The sequence below is a fragment of the Peromyscus maniculatus genome, chromosome 5, assembly GCF_049852395.1.
Source record: "Peromyscus maniculatus bairdii isolate BWxNUB_F1_BW_parent chromosome 5, HU_Pman_BW_mat_3.1, whole genome shotgun sequence".
Taxonomy (NCBI): Eukaryota; Metazoa; Chordata; class Mammalia; order Rodentia; family Cricetidae; genus Peromyscus; species Peromyscus maniculatus.
The window spans coordinates 12058395-12075465 of NC_134856.1; the positions used below are offsets into that span (position 1 = coordinate 12058395).

The 17071-nt window shown below is 42.8% G+C and overlaps 1 protein-coding gene and 1 pseudogene across 2 annotated transcripts in view; both read left to right on the plus strand.

Annotated features, from left to right (window-relative positions):
- Positions 1-331: 331 nt before the first annotated feature.
- LOC143273224 (cytochrome c, testis-specific pseudogene) lies at positions 332-829 on the plus strand (annotated as a pseudogene).
- Positions 830-7508: 6679 nt separating this feature from the next.
- LOC102928734 (carboxylesterase 1E) overlaps positions 7509-17071 on the plus strand; it is a 28072-nt gene continuing 18509 nt past the window's right edge. Inside the window, exons 1-5 of one of the 2 annotated variants that reach the window (XM_076571699.1) lie at positions 7509-7753; positions 10005-10212; positions 11759-11903; positions 13315-13448; positions 15128-15281. In XM_076571699.1, the coding sequence (XP_076427814.1) occupies positions 7702-7753; positions 10005-10212; positions 11759-11903; positions 13315-13448; positions 15128-15281 (693 nt within the window). In that variant the 5' untranslated portion in view covers positions 7509-7701. The remainder of the gene's footprint in view (positions 7754-10004; positions 10213-11758; positions 11904-13314; positions 13449-15127; positions 15282-17071) is intronic. The other variant, XM_076571700.1, reaches the window with a different exon arrangement.

The following is a 17071-nucleotide window of genomic DNA, read 5'->3' on the forward strand; positions in this document are numbered from 1 at the left end:
TGCTGCAAAGCCATCTTCTTTTCAGCTCCAATGACTGACTTACAAAAAGGTATGGGAAAAGACAACACGGATATTGACCCCAGGCCAAAGTCTGAATGGAATCCTTCTGAAGTTCTGAGGTTGAAGACAGAAAATCAAAGGAGACTCCGCAGTTACTGAATAACCATCATTAATCAGTACCCACACTGGGTGACTTAGTTTTCATAATACACTATTATAGATCAGATGGTTTATCATATATCATAGTTTCTCTTTATTTTTGCTATTATTTTACCCTTATAAAATATAGTGACACGTTATGGATGGTTACCTTGAATTTATTGCATATTAACACATCTCTCCATTTATAAATGTACATAAAAGCCTCCTTTTAGATGCTGAAGCAGGCAAGAAGATCTTCGTTCAGAAATGTGCTCAGTGCCACACAGTGGAAAAAGGAGGAAAACACAAGACAGGTCCCAATCTCTGGGGCCTTTTTGGCAGAAAGACAGGCCAAGCCCCAGGATTTTCCTACACTGACGCCAACAAGAACAAAGGTATTATCTGGACAGAAGCAAGTTTGATGGAATATTTGGAGAACCCAAAGAAATTCATCCCTGGTACTAAGATGATCTTTGCTGGCATAAAAAAGAAGAGCGAGAGAGAAGACCTTATTCAGTATTTGAAACGGGCCACATCCTCATGAGATAGTATGCATCTTCAAAATATTAGTTCTCAATTTCAAATATTGTGTTTAGTAAGAAGCAATTTCTGCTCTTTTTTGATCAGCCTGTAATAATTTTAACACGTTAAAATAAAGGTTGATATTTTTGATCAGTTAAAAAAAAAAGCCTCCTTTTGAATAAATTCGTTGAAGTGAAAACATGCAATGCATTTAAATAAACGAATGATGTAAGTGGTATGTAGAAATGGGGATTACCTGAGAGAGAAAGAAAAGGTACTAGTATTTACATGGGAAAAAAAGAGAAAATTAACTGAGGAGCAGATATGCTGTAAGCCATGTGCATCTTTGGTTGCTAGAATACAGATGCTTAAAAGCAGCCAGAGGATTATTAAACTCTTTGAACTAGAAATCCTTGACTACAAAAGTCCACAACAGAGTTCCAAGGTCAATGGCTAGGATGGCTCTAGTCCAGGTGGAGTCATCAGTTGGCAGCCTGAGAGACACAATATCCTTTCCTACATCTCCAAGCCTTTTATTATTGTGCATGGCTAAGGCTTCACACGGGGATTTCATTCAGATTCTGATGACTTTCACAAAATAGAGGCAAGATGACATTAAAACAAATACACACACAGTTTAAAAGCTTTAGTGCGAGCCGAGAGTGCATTGGAAGCCGATTTAGATTCTGTGCATGGTGAGCCATAGAGCGTGAGAACCAGTTTCTCATCTGGAACCACCCTTGATTTAAATTTGGTTAATTTAAATACAAAAGTCAGTGGTGGAGTCCAAGCCCGTGAAGTATTCTCCACCCCAGTCCACCCCTAAGTAGTCACAGGACTAACAGTGCTGGGAAAGCTCGTGGTGTATTGCTTGCTTTTGTATAAAGCCTGTTTTAACATGTCTAGTTTTTACAACCATTTAAATTAATGAGTATGAACTGGCCTGTTGGGGGTTGTTGGAAGCCTCCAGAGATATCCATGCTGCCATGTCCTGCCAGCTTGTTAGGAAATCAGGTCATCTCTTAGGATCTTGCTTTCTACATAGAAAAATACAAGATGACAAACTCTAATCTACTGTTAACACAAAAACTAAAAGAGATGAGTCCCTCCAGACGCATTGGAATTATTGGGCAGCTCTAAGGTCTGTGTGGGGTTTTGGTAGATAGAGCTTCACTGACCACTTCTGCAAAATCACCAGGAAGCAGGAACACCACCAGAAGCTGCTGCCAGAAGCAGGCAAGTTTTAGATGTGGCCCCTTCTCTTGGCTTGAGTCTCAAATGGGGCTGAAATTGAACTCGTATTGAACATAATCCATTCCTACATTTTATGTTTCCTTTAAAAAGTTCAAGGTAGTTTTCATGACCTAAATTCCAGGAATGTTTGCCAGGTTTTAAAGGCCAGCCAGCTGTGGCAAAGGCAGCGTTGTTAATAAGTGTTATGTGTGTGTTGCTAAATAACTGGACACTGTCCTGACTTCTTAGGACAACACTGACATTACTCCATTGGGGCGGAGATAGGGGAGGGAACTTCAACTTTTCTCTAAAGGCCAAATGTCTTTCCTGATAAAAGGGAGGACCCTACAATATGGTCAATATTTTTCAGGGTAGATCATTCTCTTGAACTGATTCTAATTCTGCTACTAAGTCCTTGCCCTCAGGATAAGGTTCAACACCCTGCCAGTCAGCACATGAGTGCTAACGGGGATTCCTTTTTACATTTGGGGTCTCCAGAAATGTCATTGCAGGCAAAACTTCAGTCTTGGGGAAGAACTCGTGACTCCTGGGATTGTGGTGGGCTATTGGGTGTTGGTACCCAGCTCTACTTTTCGTGTTGATGTTGGTCTAATCAGGACAAGAGTAGACTTGCCAAATGACCTTGATGAGAAGAACACATCCTGCCTCTTCCAGCCACCTCTCTAAGCCTTCAGCACCCCCACCCCCATTGGCCATTTGAACTGAGGCTTTAATTGTTTATAATACCCATGTATTTTTCTTATGATAAGGCTGCCTGTTAGGATATCTTTCTAGTATATTAAGAAAGAGAAGGGGCTAGCAGCCACCACAGAGTGAAAGTTAACTGTCTCTGGTTATGTTCCTGCCGTTGAGCTGGAGTTTCTGTGGGATGTTAAGCATCTCCTTCTCATGGCTCACCATTAGTTTCCACTAAACAGTTCTCACACTTGTCTACTGGACTGCCAGAGAGATACATTACAGACTGGGTGGGTACAAAAGAGACACTGATTTTCTTACATTTCCAGAGGCTGGCTGTCCAAAATTAAGAGGCAAACAAGGTTGGTTTTTATTCAATTTGGATTTTCTTGGATAGAGTAGACTGCCTTTCCCTTGCCTCCACACATGGTGGGCCTCCTATACACACTTACCCTTGATGTCTTTTGTGTTCACATTTCCTCTTATGATAGCACCAGCCACATTTGGATTAGGCTCCATCTTAAAGCCCCATGTTATTGTTATAACTGTTTTAAAGGGTTTATATCCAATTACAGCCACATTATAATATTTGGGGAAAAACTTCAGCATGTAAATTCTAAGTGATACTTTCATCCATATCAAATACAAGGGTGAATTAACTGAGGAACCATAGACTCGCTGTCTTACTTTGAGTTTCTCCAAAGGCATCTTTGAGATAAGCATTCATGTTCAAGTCTATTTTGAAAGAGGGACAGTGGTAGAGATCATAATGAGTAATGAGAGACAGAGAAAGAGTTACTTATGATATTGGTTAGCCTAGTGGATAACCAGAGTTAATGCTGGCAGAAAATTCAGGAGAAAGAGCATGTAATTTCAATTACTGTAGCCAAGGTGGGGGGAATGGAAGTCTATACTCCAATTCCAAGCAGTCACTGGCTGAGAGCTACTCCAGTAGGAAAACCCTCAAAAGAGGAGGAGTTTCTGGCAGGTGGAAGTCACCTGAGAGTCATGGAGTTATATGGCCTCAGGGTGCTAGCCAATCACTGACAGCATCTACCACAGTTTCTCATTCTGAGTTCTAGGAAAGGGGCTGTGAGAAGATTTGTATTTGTGGTTTCTCCCAAACATTGACACCAAGGCATAGTGGTTGAGGATATGGTTCTATGATCATAGGGTTTTCTCCATTATCAGCTGTTCATCTTACATGATGTGTTCTCTTGGGCCGTCCCTCAGCCACACTGAGCCTTGGATCCACTAACATGAATCATGGGGTTATTCTGAGCACTGATATCCTACCTACAAAACCCCAGGCACAGGGTTTGACACACTGTATATTCTCAAGAAATATTTGCAAATGAATGCAAAGATGGATTTTTTTTGGACATTTCATATAAGTAGAATCACACACAGCCTTTGATTTTCATGTCTGGCTTCTTTCATTTAACATGTTTTTAGATTCTTCTACACTGTAGCATGTTCTTATGGCTCAGTAGTATTCTGTACTGTGGACTGTGAACTAATTGTTTCATTCATTGGTTGATAGACTTTGAGCTTTCCCTCAAAGACTCTGAGCATTGTTATGTGTACCAATTTTTGTATGGCCCATGTTTTCAGTTCCCTAGAACTGGAATTTCTGAGTCATGTTGGAATCTATGCTTATCTTCAATGAAGCTGATGAAAATTCTCCCAAAGCAACCATAACACTGGATGGATTTCTATTTTCTAGCATCTTCTTCAGTTTCATTCTTTAGGTTTTTTGTTTGTTTGTTTGTTTGTTTGTTTTTGTTTTTTTTTTTTATCATAGAAGTCTTTTTGCCTCCTTGGCAGATGTACTTAAAGCTTCATCAGAAAACTCTGAGCTCTAACAAATACTTTCATCAAATTTGCAGAAACTGAAACCAACATATACAGCTCAGCAATTTTCTATATGCCAACTCTTACTCACTGAGATGGGGTCAGGAAAGATATCCCTTCTAGTCTTCATTTCTCCAGGACTTACAGTCTTGAGCTTCTTTTTTGTTTGTTTTGTTGTTTGCACCTACCTTTAATTTATTTACATTTTGTGTTACATTTATTGATTTGAATATGCTGAAGTAACCTTGCATCTCTGAGAAAAAAACCAATTTGGTTAATGTATTTCTTTTAAATTGTTTTTAAAAGTTTATCTTTTAACTTTTTATTTAATCTTTTTCATACCATATATTTTGATGCTTTTCCCTCCATGAGTTCCTCTCAGCTCTTCTTCAGCTTTCTATCTACCCAATTTCATGTTTTCTCTTTCTCTCTTTCCCTCTTCCTCCCCCCCCCCACATCTTTTGAGAGCCCCTATGAACCCAGGTTAGTTGGTTCTGTGGGTATTCTTATGGTGTCCTTGGCACCACTGGGTCCTGCAATCCTTCTTCTTCCTCTTCTGTAGGATTCCCTGAGATCTGTTTAATATTTGGCTGTGGGTCTCTACATCTGTTTCCATCAGTTTCTGAGTGAAACCTCTGATAACAGTTTGGGTAAGCATCAATTTCTGTGGGTTTGTGGGTTTTAGCATGGATCTCCTTTACTTTATAGCTAATATCAATTTATGAGTGAATACATACCATGATTGTGTTTCTGGGTCTGTGTTACTTCACTCAGGATGAGTTTGTCCAGGTTAGTGCATTTACCAGCAAATTTCCTGGTGTCATTGTTTTTAACAGCTGAGTGATACTCCACTGTATAAATGTACCATATTTTCTTTATCCATTCTTTTGTTGAGGGACATCTAGGTTGTTTCCACTTTCTGTCTATTACAAATAAAGCTGCTATGGACATAGTTCAGGTGTCCTTGCTGTAAGGTGGAGTGTCCTGAGGTAAATTGATTCCCAATTTTCTGAGAAACCGCTATTCTGATTCCCAAAGTGGCTGTACAAGTTTGCATTCCACCAGCAGTGAAGGAGTGTTCCCCTTGCTCTACATCTTCTCCAGCATGAGCTGTTACTTGCATTTTCTATCTTAGCCATTCTGACAGGTGTAAGATGGAATCTCAAATAACCAGGGAGCCTGCATGGGACTGACCTAGGCCCTCTGCAAATATTTTACAGTTGTGTACTCGGTCATTGTGTGAGACTCCTAACAGTGAGAGCAGGGACTGTCTCTGACTGTGTTACCTGCTTTTGAGACCCATTTCTCCTACTGGAGTGCCTCATCCTTAATAGGATAGGAGGCACCTAATCTCACAGCTACTTGATATACCTGGCTGACGGATATCCATGAGAGGCCTGCCTGTATCTACAGAAAAACAGTAGAGGAGTAGTAGATGCGGGGAGGGGAGAGGACTTGGGAAGGGGAGGGAACGGAACTTTTGATTGGGATGTAAAAATAAACAAAAAAAACCACAAAAATTGTTTTTATTTTCTTTTAAAATTTGTTTTACTTTATGTGTATGAATGTGCTGCCTCTATGTACATATGTGTATCATATGCATACCTCACACCTGAGATCAGAAGAGTGCATCAGATCCCCTGGAGCCTGACTTACACATGGTTGTGAGACATGAGGTGAGTGCTGGGAACCAAACCCAGGTCCTCTGCAAGAACGACAAATGTTCGTAACTGCTGAGTCATCTCTCCAGCCCTTTAATGTTGAATTCAGTTATAAATGTTTTATTGCGAGTTTTATATCTATGGCCAATAACTAGATCAGTCTACTGTTTTGTTATTATCTCCTTATGTGTTTTGGGTATCAAGGTAGTGTAACTTCATAGAATGAGTTTGGTAGTGTTCCCTCCTTGTCTGTTGTTTGGAACAGAAATTAAGCACATGACAATGACTATGGGTGAGTTGTTTGGAAGGACAAATCATTATTCACTGTTAGTGGGAGTGTATTGATACGGCAACTACAGAAATGAAAATAGAAGGTCCTCCAAAGTTTAAAAATAGAACTTCTGTATGACCCAACTAAACTGCCCCAGATATATGCCCCAAAGAGTATAAATCCTACCAAAGTGATATCAATAATTCATATTTATTTCTGTAGTACTCACAACTGCTAAGAAATGAGCCAGCCCAGATAACAAACATTTGGATGAAGAAAATGGGGTACATTTACATAAGGAAATTTTATACAATATAAAAAGAATGAAATCATAACATTTTCAATAACAGCAGGCAGAAATGAAGACCATTTTGTTAATTAAAACAAACTAGACTCAAAAAGATTTTTTAGATTTTAATGTTTATATTTTTGTATATACATTGTCAATTGGTCATGAAATTAGAAGAATCCATGAAAGAAGGAGAGATGAGAGAAAAAAGAAGCATGAAGTACAAAGGGGGACTATTAGTGGGCAAAGGATGAGCTGATAGGAGCAGAGGGATGAAGAAGAATATCAATAATAATAAAGTCTGCATCAGACAACATAACAAAACCCATTGCTATGCAGGCTAACTTAAAACTACTAAAAACAAAGATATGTTGTTCACTTATATAAGAATACCTATTTCCAAATCTCTCCTCTGAAAGGCTATGGGTTCCTTGACCATGGCAGTACATGACAGAAGGCTAGACCGCTTGACAGGAATCTTATAAAGATAATTTAGGTTGAAAGAAAATGATGAAATTTAATATTTTTACCAAAATGAGATCTTAAATCTCTCCCAGCCAACAGTAGCTGAGAGGTGTGTCCTCACTTCCCAGGGGATCAACTGTGTGGCTGTGAGGGGCTCTGAACTCCTCCAGCTTGATGTGAGGACCCCGAACCAAAAAGTCACCCTGCCTAAAGGTGTCTGGAGAGCTGGTACCTGGGTTTGGGAAAGAGCAAGAGCACTGAGGTGAGTGCTACAGGGGCAGATGCTTATGCAAGAAGCTGTTTGACCCGTTTGTGGGCTCCTGCAATCTAAGGGGAGAGTCCAAACAATTTAGATAAAGCCGGGTGAGCTCTGGGTGGGAGTGGCTGGGTGTAGCTGGGTGGGAGTGGCTTAGTGAGCTCCTGGGAAACCTGCAGAGCTCTTTGGAACAGAAAGATTGTCCTTTTCTGGGATTATACAACTGATTGAGAGGAACTTACCAAAAGTCTTCAGGACTGGGACAGGATCAGTTGCAGGTTGGAGACCCTGCTGTTCCCCCAAGCTTTCTACCATGCACCTCTGTGCTCTGATCCTGGTGTCTCTTGCAGCTTTTGCAGCAGAGGGTGAGTCTTTGTTTGTTTGTTTTGTAATACATATATTGGGGTTGTGAGGGCACATTTCAAACCGCTCACATCTGGTAGAGGTGGCCAGAGGGGAGCATAGTGTAAAGCTGTGTAGTGCCCAGTACAGTCTCCCGACGAGTAGCCCCGACCAGCTATTGGATGGAGTGGACACGCTGAGTCAGTGAAAGGCAAACACTAGAATCACAGGACAGGTACAGAGGGCAATGTGCTAGCTCCAAGTATCACAAAGGGGATTAGGAAAGCTGTTTGTTTTCTCCTAAATTATTAGTCTACATTTTGCCTGACCATGGAAGGAAGCTTAGTAGAAAATTTGGATCTTGGCTCAGCACTTCCAAACCATTTGTCTTCAGGCAAAGCACTCTGCTAGGTGAACTTGTGTTAGCCTGACCAAGTGTTGACTCTAGTGCCTTCCCCAGTGGATCACTGTGAGGGTGCCTTAGGTGGTTCCTTGTACGGTGCTGAAGGTGGGCTTAGGCTGGAGGAGGAGTGGGAGAGCAGGAGATAAACGAGGGGGGTGATTTACAATGAAGTGTGTAAGGGCTGAGGAGCTAGCTCACATGGTAAAGCACTTCTGTGTGAACACGGGGACTTGATTTTGAATCCCCAGCATCCACACGAAGCCAGTAGTGGTAGCATGCATCTGCAATCCCAGTCTTCCTATGCCAAAATGGGATGTGGAGACAGGAGAATTCCAAGAAGCTCATGGACCAGCACTAGTGTACACCATAGCAAACAACAAAGGGACCATATTTTATATAAGGCAGTGGGTGAGGGACGCCGCCGCCTAAGGCGATTGCTCCTCTGATTGCCATACGTGCACCACAGCATACACACACCTTCATTTATGTATGCAAATGTACACTTACATACACATACATCATTCATACACACATACCAAAATTATAATAAAATAAAATGGAGCTCATTAATAGGAAATTGGAGGAGTGGTCAGGTCATCACATTAGAGATAATAGCCAGTAAAATCTTTGCCAATCTCAGCTCCCAAAGCAAGGTTTCATCATCGGGGTGGAGTGTGAAGAAAAGAAAGCAGCAGAGTCAGTAGGAGGTGGAAGGATGGACAAAGTACAGACAGGTGCTTCCTGGAAGTCTCTTCTGTAGGAATGGGTGAAGCCGTGTAAGCAGGTGTAGGACTGATTTAAAACATTTCAGGGACTAATATATCATGTACTTCACAGTTCTTCAGGTATGCTTTTATGCGGATGCCAACTGCTCTCATTTTGATACCTCCTCTGTATGTTCTAGTCTGGATGACCCAGCTCAGAGCTCATGGAGGAACGTCTAGCACTTGTTTCCTTTACTCTGCACTTGCTCGTGCTTATTTGTCCACAGGGTAGGATGGGAGCCTGGACTTTGCAGCCCTCCCTCACAGGCACCTGCTCACTCCTGTATGCCCTGTAACTCCTCCAGGCTCTTCTTGGTGCTTTTCACAGGCTACTCAGCCATTCCAGCAGACCCTCTATTCTACTCTACTTGAACTGTTGCTGGTCTTCTGTGTATTCTTGCTTCATCCCCTCCCACTTCCACCTTCCTCTTGTCACTTCTCCCCCAAGTCACAGCTGGTCCTTGGCGACAAAAATCAGAAGTGCTCACTTCTTCTAGGACACATATTTCAACTCAGCATTAGGTCGAGTCTATCTATGGTCCTTTCCTATAAGGTCAGCCTCCTGAGAGGAGAAGATACCTGTGCCCATCCTCTTGTCCATCATGCAGCTCAGCCCTGGGATCTTCTTTTTATTATTACTCTTTAAAGACATGATCTGGCTGTGTAACTCTGTCTGTCCTGGAACTCTTTGTGTATACCCTATTGGCCTCAAACTCACAGAGATCTGTCTTTGCCTCTGCCTCCTGGGTATCTGAATTAAAGATATGTGTTACCATGCTGGGCCAGTATCAGGTTCTTAACAGATACACATTTCCATAGACTTTTGAGGATGACATTGAAGGTCACAAACATTTCTAGCAGCCAACATTCATTCACATTGAGTTTTGGTTTAACTTCTTTTCTGTGTGTAATTCCAACTGCCCCTTCCATGCCCCCTAAGATAAGGACTGTTTTTTTTTTCCATCATTATCTGGGGGGAGAAGATACTGAGGCTTACAAGGCTAAGGCAATTTATTCAAGGCTTCATGCTTAGAAAGTGGGGAAACCCAGTAGAAATCCAGGCCTGATCTTTCCCACTCTGATGTGTCCTCATGGTCTCTTGTCCAGCAGGACACCCATCCTCACCACCCGTGGTGAACACTGTTTATGGCAAAGTCCTGGGGAAGTATGTCAGCTTAGAAGGATTCACACAGCCTGTGGCCGTCTTCCTGGGAGTCCCCTTTGCCAAGCCTCCTCTTGGATCCCTGAGGTTTGCTCCTCCACAGCCTGCAGAGCCCTGGAGCTTCGTGAAGAATGCCACCTCCTACCCTCCTATGTAAGCCGCTGGGGTGGGCCTGGGTCTCTTTTGAAGGAACTCTGTTTCAGAGGGACATAGGAAGGGGTCAGCACAGCACTCTAACTGGTTTCTAGTTTGTTCTGCAATCAAGAACAGTGTGGAGGACTTCAGTTTCCAGAATCTCCGCTCTGTTTTGCAGAGGGTCTTTTTCTCTGTATGTCGGCTGTATGTGTGTGTTTCCTCACCCCACCAAAAGCCTTTCAACTGCTGGAAACAACAACAACAACAAAAAAGAGGCCACTGTGGAAATGCGAAACACTTAGAGCTGCACAGCTTCCGAGAGCCCTTTCTCCGCCATGTGCTGCTTGAACTCCTGCTGTCTTGTATTTTGGTTATTTAGTTTATGTAATGAATACATAGTACAGCAAAGTCAGGAAACACAAGATGCAAAACAGAGGAAAGCAAACCCCCAGGGGATGCCCCCCAGTGACAACTGTTAACACCCTCTGACACAGTGACAGCCTCTTGTCTGTCGCGGGCCTCTGCAGTTCTGGTGGCCCCCGTCTCACTTAGGAGTATGCCGGCAACATCACCCTCTGCCATTGAACATCACAGTGCTACTTTCATTGCGTTAATTTCAACACCACACTGTATCACACTCAGCCAGTCTTTAACCTCTGGTGACCATGTTGGCTTTAGTATGGTTGACATACACATCTGAGTATAGAAAAGTGTTACTAAATTATTCCACACATTCATAAATTCTCTATGATAAGTCCCAAGAAGTAGCATTATTGAGTCAAATACTATGAAACTATTCTTAAATTTTCTCCAAAAAGTCTCCATCAACAAGCTCTGCCTAAACCTTAGGCTTATTGAAATAATTTTACCCTGCCTTTGAAGAAAGAAATAATATGTAATAATCACAGCAATGGTAAATCTCAGCTGGTGGTGGTGGCACACGCCTTTAATCCCCACACTCAGAAGGCAGAGGCAGGCAGACCTCCATGAGTTTGAGGCTAGCCTGGTCTATAGACTGAGTTCCAGGACAGCCAGGGCAACACAGAGAAATCCTGTCTCAAAAAACTGGAAAGAAAAGAAGAGAAAAGAAAAGCAAAAAAGAAAAGAAAGAAAAAAGCATCCAGCCCATGTCACTGCAGCAGAAAGATAGGTACTGGGCAGGAATGTGAGCCTTGGTTTTCGCTAAAAACCCTGTCTCAGAAATAATACAATAAAATAAATAACTGTAATCTCAATCTTTGTTTTCTGTTTAAATTAACCAATTCCTCTTTTTGACATTTGAGTTACTGCTTTTGTGACTACTAGACCCCTTACCTGCCATAACGTCGGAAAAGTTCCCAGAATGAAACGTAGAACCATTTTTGTCTGTTGACCCACCACTTCTGTCCCTGACTTCTGTGTCATCCTGACATCGGAGGGCCTCAGGGCTGCTTGTAAAAGCCAGTGGCAGCAGTGCTTGGCTCCTGGGTCCATTGAATTCCACCTCCCTGTGCAAAGTCAATGCCAGGTAATGTTTCCAGGCTGCAGCCTGGTGGAACGTCAGATGTTCTCTCTCCCCTCCCAGGTGCTCTCAAGACCCAGTGGCAGGGCAGATAGTCAATGACCTCCTAACCAACAGAAAAGAGAGCATTCCTCTCCAGTTTTCTGAGGACTGTCTCTACCTTAACATTTACACTCCTGCTGACTTGACAAAGAGCAGCAAGCTGCCGGTAAGTGGTGGGGCTTCTCCAACCTTCTGAGTGTCAGCATCTGGCTCCTCTGTGCAAACAGAAGGGCTTGAGGACAGCTAGGGGCAAGGGCACCACAGGCATGAACTGATTCACAGGCCTAGAGCTTCTGCCCTGATGGAAACTTTCCCTTGTTTTTTTGTTCCCCAGGCACATCAGGCAGTGGTACTTCCCTTCTGGGTCCACTGAGATCTGGGAATGTTGCTTATGATGTACTCTTCACTGCATGAGTCTCCAAAGCAGTGAAACATTGAGGAACTTTTCTAATCACCTGTGCCTTTATTTGCTCATGTATGAAACTGGTGCTTAAGGAAGACGGCCTTAAATTAGAATTTAATCTTCCCTGATTTTTTCTCACAAATAGAGGAGGAAACTGATCACCTATAGTATTGCTGGGCATCAGCCTTTACCCTAGGAATCATGGGTCAGTGAGAAGAGAAACTGCTTCTGCAGCCTCTGTGGCAGTGGCCCACAGCTGGGGCAGCAGGTGGCTACTTTTCCCTCTGATGCTGTTGTCCCCACTGTCGGTGATTCTGCTCTCTTCTCCAGATCACCACCTCAGGCTGCTGGGCTAGTGGTGGGCATCAAGATAGGCAAGAGGGACAAAGAGTGGCTTCATGGTAAAGTAGTTGCCAGGGTGTTCAAGGCCTTGAGTGTGATCCTCTGCAACAAAAGAGAAAAAGACTAGTCAAGAAAAGGCCATTTAAGAGAAGCCTGTGGTTCACACATGCAACCCCAGCATTGAAGAGGCTGAGACAAAAGGATTTGGGCAAGTTTGATGTCAGTCTGGGAAACAGCAGTACCAGGCCAGCCATAGCTACACTGTCTTTTAAAATGATCAAACCCTTTTCTCAGAAAGAGGGTGGAGGAGGAAGAGGCAGAGGAGTAGGAGGAAAGGAAGAAGAGGATGGGGAAGGGGAGGAAGTGAGGAGGAAGGAGAAGAGGAGAAAGGAGACCTTTTATTAGATCTAATGTAGAGGCACAGGGTGGGACTGTCATTCATGCATCCTATTGTTGCACTCAGTGTCACTATGTACACAGTCAGATGTAGAGTCTGAGAAAGCCAAACATGAGCCATTCACACAAAGCCCTGCCTGGAGGAGGATGCAGTATTGGGGTGAGGTCTTAGATGCTTCCATGATGATGTTTTCAGTTTAAGGAGACCTGTAAAGACAGGGCCCATGCATCTTGGAAGACAGGTGAGAAATGATGAAAGGGATGACTCCCCCCAGCTGAGGGAACTGAGGGGAAAAGACTGCCTGCTGCAGCCTTGCTAGGTACTATTGTGGCTTGGGTGATGCCCTACTTAGCCTACATATAGGCAACCAAACTAGACAACTTCTATGGCCCTCCAGCGGAGGCTTCTGACAATCTGTGTTTCGTCCTTTTCCAGGTGATGGTGTGGATCCATGGAGGTGGACTGGTGTTGGGTGGAGCATCAACCTATGATGGCTTGGCCCTGTCTACTCATGAAAATGTGGTAGTGGTGGCCATTCAATACCGTCTGGGCATCTGGGGGTTCCTCAGGTAGAGTTTTGAACTCTTTTCTACACACAAGCCCCCATATTAGTCTGTTTTCTTATTATACATTACAACACCAGATCTTATGATATTTATAAAAAAAATATTTATTGAGTTTAAGATTTAAGAGGCTAACATCCAGGATATGGTTCTTTCTGCTGTTTGAGGTCTGGTGAGGGCCCTTATTGAGATCAACGTGGTAGAAGGGCAGAAATGGAATCTGCAACAAGCAGAAGAGATGGCATGATGAGGCAAAAAGTTGGAGGGAGGAGGTGGGAAGTCTTGTTCTTTGTATAACTGCCTCACTGGGGAACCAACCTTGGCCCAGTGAGCTCAACACCTATGAGGGCAGTGCACCCAGTGGCTTAATGACATTCCACTGGGGCCTCACATTTTACAGGTTCTGTTACTCCATAATCCCTTCATATGAACACATCCAAAATGAAACATCTGCCAGGTCAAAGATGCCAGGGCCCAGATCCAGTAATGCCATGCATTTTCGAGACCTCTGCTAGATCTCCTTTACAATGCATCCTGCTCCTTCAGTAAGGGACCTTGTCTGTCCATTAATTCTCCAATTACTACACTTGCTTCTGTGCAGATTTGTGTGTTGTTCTCTCTGCTTTCCTAGACATAGATAACAGCTAGTTTTAAAGCATATTTTGCAGAGTGGTCACAGTGCTCTAGGAGGTGGATTGAGTCATGCCAAGCTTCTGCTATTCCAGGCAAGGAGAACAGAACAGAACCTCTCTCCTTTTCCTGCATACTTCTGAACAGGTGCTGTCCACCCCACCTCCTGGTTGTCCAACATAAAAGCCTTGGGGGACATCTGGGACTCCTTCTTTTCCTACACTTAGTGTCTAACCAACCAACCAGTCCTTTTGGCTTCACCTTGCAAACAAACTGATTCCATGGACTTCTCATCTACTCCCTGCATCCACTCTAATCAAAGTCTTACTGTTTGGACTGGATTATTGTTATAACCACTGTTTTTTGTTTTGTTTTGTTTTCTAATAAACCTGTTACTTTTAAGGCATGTATTTTCTACAGAGTGGCCAGAGTGCTGTGAGAGACACTGGTTGAATCACATCTTGTTTCTGCAGATAGTTCCACCCACTTGTAACAGCAAAAACTCCTTGCCAAGGCCCTTAGCACCCGCTTCACCTACTACTAGCTAAGCTCACACTTCTGTTCCTAGTTCTTCTGCTTCTTTTAACAGGAATAACATTTTATGATATCCATAATCTTACTTGCTCATTTTATTTGAGTCCCTATTAACGACCACTGCTTCCAAGAGCCCTCTCATGGTCCTGCAACCAGAAAATACCACCCACAGTCCCCATCCCTGAATTTTTTGTAAGCTGATTTTATTTCTCTTCAAAGCACTTTCATTACTTGATACTAAAATTTCTTGACTCCCATTTACTCCATTACTCCACAGTGTGAACTGAATATACTCAGAAGTTGGAGCTTTTGTCTATCTTGTTTCCTCACTAGCTCTTGGGCTTCATAGTTTCTGGAAGATGCATGTAGAATCCAAGATATAACATTTGTAGAGACAAGAGAGGCAGCAAAGACATGTGTTGGGAATTCAGGGATCAACTTATTTCACTAAGAGCCTCAGCCTCTCTCTAGCTCTGAGAATTCAGTCATGATGTATCTACCTTTGTCCTGTTTTCTTTCAGCACGGGCGATGAGCACAGTCGGGGGAACTGGGGTCACTTGGACCAGCTGGCTGCACTGCACTGGGTCCAGGACAACATTGCCAACTTTGGAGGTGACCCAGGCTCTGTGACTATCTTTGGAGAATCAGCAGGAGGTGAAAGTGTCTCTGTTCTTGTAAGTTTCCTCAACCAGGCCTTATCCAGGCGTGATAACTGCTGATAAGGTCCCTTGGAGACCAGCCAGTCCAGCAGTGGGAACTTTGCTTTCAATATCTAGATTTGTTAGGATCCTGGAGAAGTCCCACAAAAAGACCATCATCCATGTATGCAATCAACAAGAGCAAATTATTATATCAGCATGCTCGGGCCGTCCAATCCATCCTACACAAAGGCAAAATGGCAACAACCCTGAGAGGGACATGTAAGCTCCTTTTAAGCACAGCTAAGGGGAGTTTCAGGGACACTTAGATCATTTCAGATATGACTGACTTACGTGAGTGGCAATCATATTAATACATTCTAACTGGCTAGGGCTAGTCAGGGGTTGGTTAAAGCTATAGCTTTTTCATTTTGAGGCAAGCCTGGATGAATGCCAGGCTCTGTCCTTGTTTGGTTATCATCTTGAGCTGCCATGGGGGCTGGCTGACCTAATACACACTGACTGTGGGGGCTGGCTCAGTGGCACAGGCTTGATACATACTAACTCCCTCTTCCCTGCTGTCAGGGGCATTGAAGATTGATTGCCCTTTGTTCATGGCTTCCTCAGAAACTGTCTGTTCAGCTTCAAGAGGCAGAAATTAAGGCCTGGTTTTTAAACTGAGTTATTAGAACAGGCTGTCATGATATTTGCCTGGTACTGTCAGATTCAAGTTGATTCTTTTATAGCTCAGCATTAGACAGTGGATGACTAAGAACCAATCCTCTTTGGCTCTTAGAAATACTTCTATACTCCGCCATTTAAAAAAAAAATACCTGCTGCATATTATTTCTCTTCTCACTTAATTGAATTCTCTTTCTCTTTTCTGATCATGTTAACAAAGAATGCATTCTTAGGAAGGAGTGTTGAGAATAAACTGTAGATAGTAAGAGGGAAGGACATGATGTAGAGCAGGCATCACTGTTTGACTCCAGGCTAGACATACACATTGAAGGAACTGGAGCATTGGGAGCTGACAGAGGGTCGTCTGAGATGGTCTCATAGTTTTGAAAACCTAATAAGAAGGGTAGCAGTATCTGGAACTGAGGGTCCAGTTGGGAAAAGAGAGCTGGCTATGAGGAAAGATGGACAGATACTCCAACAGGGAGAGAGAGGCAAGACAAAGAATGCATGTCACAGACACATTCCGATGATATGGGGAGTCATCTTGGTGTGGAGATGAGGAGCAGGATATATAGAGGGAATCCATGGAAACTTGTGGAAGTCATGAGTGGCCCTCCAGCTCCCTGAAAATTGATCAGAATGTCACCCCATCACCATATTTTCAAACGTGTTGGTTTACTAGCTGAATACTTAGAGGAAAATGTTTTTTATTTTCCTTAGAGATAAGGAAAAGTGCAAATAAATCCAAGGAGAATATTATGACATATATTTGTGTAGTATTCCCACAATTTTTATCAATTTCTGTACATATCTATCATCTGTCTTATGTCTACCTGCTATCCATCATCTCTCCTTTTAGCCTGTGTGTGTATGTGTGTGTGTTCCTCTTTCTCTTTCACTTGATCATGTCATATAGCTTCTTTCAACTTTCCAATTTTAGTTTAATTCTGCCATGCTTTTTCTATACATAACAATTATATAGAGTTATAGCTTGATTCTTCAAATGTAACCCTACAGCAAACCTAAAAATTGAGCTTTTGCATTCTCTAGTTGGATGCTTCTGCACATAGGGTTATTTTGGATACTTTAGCACATAGGATTTTTGTCCATTAACTTAAATGATTTGCTTCTTGTAAAAGAGCCCA